Here is an 11,359-nt window from a genome sequence, read left to right as displayed (position 1 = left end):
GTCTCTGAAAATGTCCGGAGTTTGAAATCATCCTGCAGATGCTCATTTTAACAGGCTTTTATTCAACTAGTGATTACAGCATATTGAAAAATATACATAACTGGAAGAATCGATACACTGCTTCGACAAGCGCTTCCGGTGTTCAATTCCGGTGTGATAAGGGTCCATTAACCAGGCTTTATCTCCACACAGCTGTGTGCTCAGTCTCACCTGAGAAGATCAGTTTCTCAGTTTCTCCTTCATGAGGTTGACGTCACACGACTCGGCCGACGTACTACAGCGCTTAGCATGATCTGCTCAGGGTTGTAGCTGCGCATACCACTCATCTTCCACCTGAGGAAAAAAAACATGACAACACACAGTCAACAAAACACACTTCTGAGGCTTTGAAAGTGCCACAAAGTTCTGCTCATTAAGTATTGGATCTTGAAATATTTGATGAGATAAAGTGACTGAGAACACTTAAAAGGATTAAAGAGCAACACTAAAGTAAAAGCACTAAGAATGATAATTACTGGAACAAAAAAAATATACAAACAGACATAAGAAACAGAACAAATCAAGACCCTAAAATACTCATCCTCATTACCTGATCAGGTGATAGCTGAGCAATTTCAGCGAGCAGCGGAGGACAGGCGCATGCAAAGAGCAGAGGACAGAGAGAAAATGGAAAGTAGAGATTGCCAAGAAGAAAAGAGCAGAGCCATCAGTTGAAAAGCGCCCGGCCGCCCAGCAGAGATATAGCAAGCGTGCTAACTACAAAACAACCTAACATTAACGCCAAGGACTGCTTTCGTGCAAATGTGTGCGAGCACAGAAATAGTCATATTGAAGATTAAAGCCACTACTGACACAGCAAAATAGCTTCCAGTATTAAAAAGCATTAAGAAACAACTTGAAGGACATAAAAGAGATGCACTTACTTCTGAAAAATGAAGATGCCGATGACAATCGCCACAGATATTAAATCTGAGGTGATCCATATCAGGCCATATTCTTCCGCACTCTACAAAACATGTTAAAGCAGCATTTAGCCATTAGATATCAATAAAAAAAAAAGCTAATTTAAAAAAAAAAAACAAGCAGAACCCTAATAAAATAAAAATTGCATTATATATAAAACTGTACACTACTAGTCATAAGTTTTTGAACCGTAAGATTTTGAAATTTTTTTTACAGAAGTGTCTTCTGTTCACCAAGCCTGCATTTATTTGATCCAAAGTACAGCAAAAACAGTAAAATTCTGAAATATTTTTACTATTTAAAATAACTGTTTTCTATTTGAATATATTTTAAAATGTAATTCATTGATTTTGTGATTTCAAAGCTACATTTTTAGCATCATTACTCCAGTCACATGATCCTTCAGAAAGCATTGTAATATTCTGATTTGCTGCTCAAAAAAAAAAATTATTATTATTATTATTATTATTATTATTATTATTGTTAAAAACAGCTGAGTATAATTTTTTTCAGGTTGCTTTGAATAGAAAGTTCAGAAGAACAGCATTTATCTGAAATAGAAATCTTTTGTAACATTACAAATGTCTTTATCATCACTTTTGATTAATTTAAAGCATCCTTGCTAAAGAAAATAATTAATTCCCATTATTTCTTCTCCTAAAAAAAAAAAAAAAAAAATACTGACTCCAAGCTTTTGAATGGTATAGTGTATAAGGTTATAAAAGCTTTTTATTTCAGATAAATGCTGATCGTTGGATCTTTCTATTTCAAATCCTGGAAAAAAAAAAAAAAAAAAAAAAAAAAAAAAAAAAAAAAAAAATTTAATAATAAAAAAAAAAAAAAAAGTACTCAACTGTTTTAAATATTAATAATAATAATAAATGTTTCTTGAACAGCAAATCAGCATATTAGAATGATTTCTAAAGGATCATGTGACACTGAAGACTGGAGTAATGCTGAAAATTTAGCTTTGATCAAAGGAATAATCAGATTTTTAAAATATACAACAAAAAAAACAGTTATTTCAAATATTAAAAATATTTCAAAATGTTTTGCTGTAATTTGGATAAAATAAATGCAGGCTTTGTAAGCAGAAGAGACTTCTTTAAAAACATTAAAAATCTTACTGTTCAAAAACTTTTGATTGGTTGTGTATATCTCATAAGTCTAAATGTGTCTAAAAGCACTATTTCCAGGGAATTTTTGAAGTATTTTGAAGCTTTTGGAGCCCACAATCCCTTTCCACTACAGATTTTTCTGATGCAAATGTATGCAACTATTTGCAAAAAAATTAGTTAGTGATCTTGCATCATATATAAAGCATGCCAATTTAAAATCTACAGTATTCTGTGGAATGGGTGGTAAAATGTGTAAAAGTGGGCCAAGATTCTCTACATCCTTCTTGGAAGCTGACAGCATAATTGAATTAGCCATTCAATGAACATCCGGCCAACGTGTAGGACTTCATGAATGACAGGCGTTCCAAATCTGGCCTGTGTATTTGAATGTGATTATAGCCGATTGGTGTTTAAAAAAAAAAAAAAAAAAAAACTGAAAATTTACTCACCTTGCAAGCTGTCCAGATTGTAGATGAGCTTGTCTCTTCAACACAACAGATTTGTAGAAATTTAGCATTATATCACTTGCCCTCCAATGGATCCTCTGCAGTGAATGGGTGCCGCCAGATTGAGAGTTCAAACAGCTAATAAAAACATCAAAATAATCCGTAAGTAATTTACACGACTCCACTCTATCATTTAACATCTTGTAAAGTGAAAAGTTGCATGTTTTGTGGGCACACTTATCCCACCAGGGCATTAGTTTCTTCATTTGAAAAGCCCTCTGACACCATCTCACTGTAAGCCAGGGCTATTTTTGTAGTCAACAATCTCACGAGAAGCTGTCTTTGACACCATCCGTCACCCACCGAGCGATGCCTCACTACTGATCTCTCACTGACAGTGCGAGAATTTAGAGCAGCGTCTCGCTATGGTAAGAGTGCTTCAGGTGAACGTTGGGCGAGTGAGACAGTCACACCACCTGATGCCTTGGCTCATTCCCATAGATATGGTGTGATGGGACAGCACTCACCACCCAACGTTATCCACCACCACCATCCAAGACAGCAATCCCATGAGAAATTGACTACAGACGCAAATCCAAAAAAAAAAAAAATTTTTTTTTTTTCCATTTTTTTATTTTTTTTTTTTTAAAAATTTTCATTTCAAAATTGTCAAAAATTTAATTTCAAATTATTTTTAAACTAAAATTGTCATTTTTTTTAAAAAAAAAAAAATATTATTTGGCATAATTTAATTTTTTTTTTTTTATTTTGCATTTTACTTTTTTTTTTTTTTTTTTTTTTTGTCAAACGGCATTATTTACGGTTTTTTAAATGGCAGAAAACGGCATTAGTTTGGCGCTCATTATCCCCTAAAAACGGCGTAAATTAACTTTATTTTTTTTTTTTTTTTTTATTTTTGCATTTTACTAGTTTTATTATTTGAAAATTGTCAAACAGCGTTATTTAATGTCAATTTATTGTCAAACGTAAGAAAGCGCTGTCAGTTGCTGCACTCATTATCCCCTAAACCAGACCTGGGCAAACTCGGTCCTGGAGGGCCGGTGTCCCTGCAGAGTTTAGCTCCAACCCTGATAAAACTCACCTGTTTGTAACTTTCTAGTAAACCTGAAGACACTGATTAGCTTGTTCAGGTGTGTTTAATCAGGGTTGAAGCTAAACTCTACAGGGACACTGGCCCTCCAGGACCGAGTCTGCCAGGCCTGCCCTCTGCCCAATTTTTTTTTTTTTTTTTTTTTTTTTTTTTTTTTTTTTTTTTTTTTTTTTTTTTTTTTTTTTTTTTTTGCAGTTTTTTTTTTTTTTTTTTTTTTTTTTTTTTTTTTTTAAATTGTCAAACGGCGTTATTTACGGCATTTTAAACAACAGAAAGCGACGTCAGTTGTGGCACTCATTATCCCCCCTAAAATTAAATTTTTTTTTTTTTTTTTTTTGCATTTTACTTTTATTATTTGAAAATTTGTTATTTAATGTCAATTTATTGTCAAACGTCAAAAAGCGCTGTCAGTTGCTGCACTCATTATCCCCTAAACCAGACCTGGGCAAACTCGGTCCTGGAGGGAGAATTTAGAGCAGGTGTCCCTGCAGAGTTTAAAACCAACCCTGATAAAACTCACCTGTTTGTAACTTTCTAGTAAACCTGAAGACACTGATTAGCTTGTTCAGGTGTGTTTAATCAGGGTTGAAGCTAAACTCTGCAGGGACTCGGCCCTCCACTCTGCAGGGACTGGCCCTCCAGGACCGAGTCTGCCCAGGCCTGCCCTAAATGGCGTAACTTAAATTTTTTTTTTTTTTTGCATTTTTTAGTTTTTTTTTTTTTAAATTTCAAACTTGTTTTTTTTTTTTTTTTTTTTTTTTTTTTAAATTTTTTTTTATTTTAAGTTTTTTTTTTTTTTGAAATTATCAAACGGCATTTTAAATGGCACAGAAAACGACAGAAAACGACATCAGTTGTGGCACTCATTATCCCCTAAACAGCGTTTTTTTTTTTTTTTTTTTTTTTTTTTTTTGCATTTTACTTTTCTTTATTTGAAAATTGTCAAACGGCATTATTTAATGTCAATTTATTGTCAAACGTCAGAAAGCGCTGTCAGTTGCTGCACTCATTATCCCCTAAACCAGACCTGGGCAAACTCGGTCCTGGAGGGCCGGTGTCCCTGCAGAGTTTAGCTCCAACCCTGATAAAACTCACCTGTTTGTAACTTTCTAGTAAACCTGAAGACACTGATTAGCTTGTTCAGGTGTGTTTAATCAGGGTTAAGCTAAGCTAAACTCACAGGGACACTGGCCCTCCAGGACCGAGTCTGCCCAGGCCTGCCCTAAATGGCGTAATTTTTTTTTTTTTTTTTTTTTTTTTTTTTTTTTTTTTTTTTTTTTTTTTTTTTTTTTTTTAAATTGTCAATTGCGTTATTTACGGCATTTTAAATGACAGAAAGCAACGTCAGTTGTGGCACTCATTATCCCCTAAACAGCGTTTTTTTTTTTTTTTTTTTTTTTTTTTTTTTTTTTAAAATGTCAAAAAATTTTGCATTTTAAATTTGAAAATTGTCAAACGGCATTATTTTTGTCAAAATTGTCAAACAAACGGCGTTATTTAATGTCAATTTCAGAAAAGCAGCTGTCAGTTGCTGCACTCATTATCCCCTAAACCAGACCTGGGCAAACTCGGTCCTGGAGGGCCGGTGTCCCTGCAGAGTTTAGCTCCAACCCTGATAAAACTCACCTGTTTGTAACTTTCTAGTAAACCTGAAGACACTGATTAGCTTGTTCAGGTGTGTTTAATCAGGGTTGAAGCTAAACTCTGCAGGGACACTGGCCCTCCAGGACCGAGTCTGCCCAGGCCTGCCCTAAACGGCGTAACTTAAATTTATTTTTTTTTTTTTTTGCATTTTTTTTTTTTTTTTTTTTTTTTTTTTTTTTTTTTTGCATTTTTTTTTTTTTTTTTAAACAACAGAAAAACGTTTAAAAATTCATTTCTAAATTTTTTAAATTTTTTTTTTTTTTACTATTTTTATTTGAAAATTTTATTTGCGTTAAACGGCATTTTAAATGACAGTCAGTCAGTTGCGGCACTCATTATCCCCCTAATTTTTTTTTTTTTTTTCTTTTGCATTTTACTAGATTCCTTATTTGAAAATGGTCAAACAGCGTTATTTACGGCATTTTAAAAAATGACAGAAAATGACGTCAGTTGCGGCACTCATTATCGAAAAAAATTCATTTAAGTTACGCCGTTTTAGGGGATAATGAGTGCCGCAACTGACAGCGCTCTCTGTCGTACAACACCGTTTAGGGCAGAACTGGGCAAGCTCTATCCTGGAGGCCGGTGTCCCTGCAGAGTTTAGCTCCAACCCTGATAAAACTCACCTGAACAAGCTAATCAGTGTCTTCAGGTTTACTAGAAAGCTACAAACTGGTGAGTTTTATCAGGGTTGGAGTTAAACTCTGCAGGGACACCGGCCCTCCAGGATAGAGCTTGCCCAGTTCTGCCTAAAGTTCTGCCCTAAACGCTGTGTTTGCACTCATTATCCCCCCCTAAACGGCGCAACTTAAATTTTTTTTTTTTTTTTTTTATTTGTCAGTTGCGGCACTCATCAATCGTTATAAACGGCATTTTTTTTTTTTTTTTTTTGCACTTTTTTTTTATTTTTTTTATTTTTACTAGATTTTTTATTTGAAAATTGTCAAACGGCGTTATTTGCGGCATTTTAAATGACAGAAAGCGACGTCAGTTGCGGCACTCATTATTGAAAATTCATTTAAGTTACGCCGTTTAGGGGATAATGAGTGCCGCAACTGACAGCGCTCTCTGTCGTACAACACCGTTTAGGGCAGAACTGGGCAAGCTCTATCCTGGAGGGCCGGTGGTGTCTCCTGCAGAGTTAGCTCCAACCCTGATAAAACTTGAACAAGCTAATCAACCCTGATAAAACTCACCTGAACAAGCTAATCAGTGTCTTCAGGTTTACTAGAAAGCTACAAACTGGTGAGTTTTATCAGGGTTGGAGTTAAACTCTGCAGGGACACCGGCCCTCCAGGATAGAGCTTGCCCAGTTCTGCCCTAAACGGTGTTGTATGACAGAGAGCGCAGTCAGTTGCGGCACTCATTATCCCCTAAATGGCGCAACTTAAATTTTTTTTTTTTTTTATTTTGCATTTTACTAGTTTCTTTATTTGAAAATTGTCAAACGGCGTTATTTGTGGCATTTTAAACGACAGAAAGCGACGTCAGTTGCGGCACTCATTATCCCCTAAACGGCGTAACTTACATTTTTTTTTTTATTTTGCATTTTACTAGTTTCTTTATTTGAAAATTGTCAAACAGCGTTATTTACGGCATTTTAAACGACAAAGTTTCAGTTGCGGCGCTCATTATCCCATAAGCGGTGTTGTTATTCAAAATATTTTTTTTTTTATTTTGCATCATACTAGTTTTACTTTTTTTTATTTGAAAATTGTCAAACAGTGTTATTTACGGCATTTTAAACGATAGAAAGTGCCGCCAGTAGCGGCGCTCATTATCCCATAAACGGTGTTATTCAAAATTTTTTTTTTTATTTTGCATCATATTTTTTTTTTTTTTTTATTTGAAAATTGTCAAACAGCGTTATTTACGGTGTTTTAAACCTAATTTAGGCCTTCAGGTTACGTCGGTATTTGGTCATGCAGCAATTTAATTGAGGTTACCACTACTAACGTTACTACTTTTGTTGCGGTTGTTGTTTAACGTTACATTTTCTCACTCACCACAAGACAGGAGCGGCGGACTCTTCTTCTTCCATCAAATCCGCGAATCCGTGAGTTGCTGGCCTCTAGTAGACACTCATCGCACATGGCTTTGTGTACTCATGGTAGTAGCCGCATCGCTTAATCGCTCGTTTGCAGCGTTGATTCGGGCGTATTTCTTCTCTTCTCTATAATCATCGTGTAGCGTGCGGTGGAGAGGAGATTCTCCCAGTCGATACCACTTTTCGTCCCATTGACTTCCATTCAGAAAAGCAAACGCGTGCAAAAGTTTGGCGTTTCGCTGCATTGCACAGTTAAAGCTTCGTGAACTCTGACCTGCCAATTCGTATCACGTGAAACCGTGTGACCAATAGCAGATCGATACGTCACCGCGTGACCTCGTAGCTAGGTGTTGGCTAGAAAGAATACAGCTCTTGCTACTGGGCATGCGCACATAAATCTAACGTTATTTTTGTCACACTGTACAACAATAATACTTTTTTTTTTTTTTTTTTTTTTTTTTTTATTATAGTAAGGGCTACGTTTATGGTTGGGGTAGGTGTAGACGTTATAAAACACAGTCTAATAGCTAGAACAATTCATTTCATTGTTAGTTTCCGGTCGGAGTTACCCTTATTTCACTTCCTATATCCGGTAAGCGAAGCAGTGTATCCCCAAAATATTATTTTAAATGAAAACTAATAGGAGAATCCTCTCTTTTCTTTCTAAAAGGTGTTACTGCAGTGTGTTTGGCTGCTTTTATTCTAAACAATTTCCAATTTTATTGTTTTAAGTTTTTCCTACACATACCATGGTTAATTTTCGTAAGAGCGGTATAAAATAGATGAATGAATGCGCGGGCGTTGCCTTAAAAAATAACAATGTTGAAATTTTGCTAATAATCTGAATAATAAATAAATTTAACCTGATTGCAGTCAATTTAAGAATTTTGGCATTAACAATGTTTTTCATCATGAAATATTTTATACCTGAAAAATGACAAAATAAATTTTAAATAAAAATATGTTGACTAAATTAACCATGGATTTACTATAGTAAATGTAGTAACCATGTTGAAATTTTTGTTTATGAGCCATGGGTTTTCAGATCGGTTTTTGGATTAAAACTAGTTCCGTTGCGTTTGGAAAATTCTGTGCACAGTAATCATCAGAATATTTCTTCGCCTGTCTCTGAAAATGTCCGGATTTTGAAATCAACCTGCAGATGCTCATTTTAACAGGCTTTTATTCAACTAGTGATTACAGCATATTGAAAAATATACATAACTGGAAGAATCGAAACACTGCTTCGACAAGCACTTCCGGTGAAGTGGAAAAATAAACAAACCGGTTGGGTTAAAATAACCTAACCCGCGTGTTCAGTGGTGAAAGAACCCCTAGAGCCCATTTGACCCAGCATGATCAACCCAAACTTTGTGTTTACAGTACCTCAAACAACCCAGAATTTTGACCCAGCACAATTAACCCAACAATGTGTTCACAGAAATAACCCAGCACTTTGACCTCAAAGTAAAGTCTACATGGACAGGCGAGGGGGCTGAATTGGCTTTAATTGCGGGAAGTTTGTGTCATAATCCAGGCTACTTTGATTTATGTAATGGGCCGTGATGGCACCCCTGGTCCCAGGTAGGCATCTGTGCTGGGAAACAGTGAGGTAAACAAAGCTCAGCTGCATTATGGTATACATGGAGTAACATGCCCCTTAAACCCTAACCAGGCTCAGTCTATTTAATGAGATTCACAGTGGATGAATGTGTCAAAGTCACACTCACAGCTCTGGAAACTCTGGTCCCTGTGCACGCATCCTCCCCATGAGCCACACCATCACACGCTCTAAATATACCCGCATACCATCTACTGTAATGTGTTAATGCAATTTCCACGCATCGGTGTGAAAATCTATTTAGAGTCATTGTGACGAGCACCTGCTATAGGCGGTGTTTGAGCGTTCGGGCATTTACCGGGAAAACACTGTCGGTAATTAAGAAGTGGTTTAAAGTGGAACTGCCTACTTCGGAATGAGTCTTCTACACCTCTGGCTAAATTATGGAATGATAATGGAATCTCATTAGCATTATAACTTACTTGAAGATTGAAAAAAAAAAAAAGTAATGAAGCTAAGTTATTCATCTTAATGTTCTCATTTCTGAAAGTGTCCGCCCTTTTTAGGTGGGGATAATCATAATAATGTTAAAGCAGATTTCTGGGCTAGAATCTGCATCTGTAATCTGGAAAAAATTACAGATTGAATTTTTGAAAAGTTTTGATCGAATTGGTTAAGTGAATCCCTAGGGGTTGACCAATATGTGTTTTTCAGGGCCAATGCCGATACCGATTATTACAGATCAAGCATATCGATAACCGATATTCTGAACCGATATACACTACCAGTCAAAAGGTTTTGAACAGTAAGATTTTTAATGTTTTTAAAATAAGTCTCTTCTGCTCACCAAGCCTGCATTTATTTGATCCAAAATACAGCAAAACGAGCAAAATTTAAAAGTGTAAAATATGTTTGCTATTTAAAATTAACTGTTTTCTATTTAGTATATATTTAAAATATAATTTAATCCTGTGATCAAAGCTAAATTTTCAGCATCATTACTCCAGTTTTCAGTGTCACATGATCCTTCAGAAATTATTATAATATGCTGATTTGTTGTTCAAGAAACATTTATTATTATTATTATTATTATTATTATTATTATTATCATCATCAATATTTAAAACAGCTGAGTACATTATTATTATTATTTCTAAATTCTTTGATAAACAGAAAGATCCAAAGATCAGCCTTTATCTGAAATAAAAAGCTTTTGTTACATTATACACTATACCATTCAAAAGCTTGGAGTCAGTATAATTTTTGGGGGGAATAAAATTATAGAAATTAATACTTTTATTTAGCAAAGATGCTTTAAATAAATTCTGCTCTTCTGAACTTTCTATTCATCAAAGAATCCTGAAAAATTCTACTCAGCTGTTTTCAACATAATAATAATAATAAATGTTTTTTTGTTGTTTTTTTTCCGAATCAGAATGTTAGAATGGTTTCTGAAGGATCATGTGACTGGAGTAATGATGCTAAAAATTCAGCTTTGAAATCATAGAAATAAATAACATTTTAAAATATATTCTAATAGAAAAAAGTTATTTTAAATAGTAAAAATATTTACAAATTTTACTTTTTAGTGCTTTTGTTGCACTTTGGATCACATAAATGCAGACTTAGTGAGCTGAAGAGACTTCTTTTAAAAATATTAAAAATCTTACTGTTCAAAAACTTGTCTGGTTTAAAAATGAAAATTAATGTCAAAATTAAGAATAACAAGGACTCTGACAAAAAAAAATCTTTAAATGTTTTAAATAAAAAACAAAACGGTTCTGAAAATGACCAATACGCATAACCAAAAAATGCTTAAAGGGGTCATCGGATGCAAAGTTCACTTTTTCATGTTGTTTGAACATTAATGTGTGTTGACCGTGTATGTACAAATCTACCCTATAATGATAAAAATGCAGTGGTTTTTAATTAATCTGTAAAAATAATATCCCCTTTTTCAAATCGAGCCACTCTCAGATGCCTGTCGTTGTTGCGTCACACCGACAGAGGCCGCCCCTACGACAGTTTATTGACATGAGCGTCTTACCTCAGACCCGCTTTAAATCAGCTGTAACAGTTCGACCTCCATTGTTTCGATGCTGGATGTAATAATGAACATAGTGGTCGTCATTTACTCCCGACATCTGAGCTGAAGATTCAGTGGATTACATTTGTTTGTGAAGGGAATGCGCCTCCCAATCTACATATATCCGTCTATGTTTGCACAAATCATTCGTGATCCAGCTTCACTTACAGCAGAAGTGAGTATAAGGTTTTTTTTTTTATGAATCTTTGCAATTGCCTTTCCTAATAACGTGCTAGTTAACAAGTTTAACGGCTAAACGCAGCTAAACGCGGCTAAAGTAAACAGGCTTGTCACTCCACAGAGAGAAGAGAGGGGCGGGGCGAGCAGAGCTCATTAACATTTAAAGCAACCTCGACCAGAACAGGATGATTTTTGCAGAGCTG

At 34.9% G+C, this 11,359-nt stretch overlaps 1 protein-coding gene across 1 annotated transcript; it reads right to left on the bottom strand.

The window, feature by feature from the left end:
- Nucleotides 1-239: 239 nt before the first annotated feature.
- On the bottom strand, nt 240-7,768 carry LOC127170872 (glycerophosphodiester phosphodiesterase domain-containing protein 5-like). Its single transcript, XM_051119164.1, has 3 exons — nt 7,289-7,768; nt 2,531-2,665; nt 240-333 (listed from the first exon to the last, which is right to left on the bottom strand). The coding sequence occupies exons 1-3, from the start codon at nt 7,321-7,323 to the stop codon at nt 240-242; spliced, it is 264 nt and encodes an 87-aa protein (XP_050975121.1). The 5' UTR covers nt 7,324-7,768.
- Between the last annotated feature and the right edge of the window lie 3,591 nt (nt 7,769-11,359).

This window comes from Labeo rohita, chromosome 9 (genome assembly GCF_022985175.1).
Source record: "Labeo rohita strain BAU-BD-2019 chromosome 9, IGBB_LRoh.1.0, whole genome shotgun sequence".
Taxonomy (NCBI): domain Eukaryota; kingdom Metazoa; phylum Chordata; class Actinopteri; order Cypriniformes; family Cyprinidae; genus Labeo; species Labeo rohita.
This window is presented reverse-complemented; position numbering and strand designations above follow the sequence as displayed.

Excerpts from the sequence above, each read along its gene's own strand:
- LOC127170872 (XM_051119164.1), bottom strand. The coding sequence starts at position 7,323 with ATGGAAGAAGAAGAGTCCGCCGCTCCTGTCTTGTG. Across the intron at positions 2,666-7,288 it reads TCCGCCGCTCCTGTCTTGTG|CTGTTTGAACTCTCAATCTG; the intron begins GTGAGTGAGAAA and ends TGTTTTTATTAG. Across the intron at positions 334-2,530 it reads CAATCTGGACAGCTTGCAAG|GTGGAAGATGAGTGGTATGC; the intron begins GTGAGTAAATTT and ends TTTTTTCCTCAG.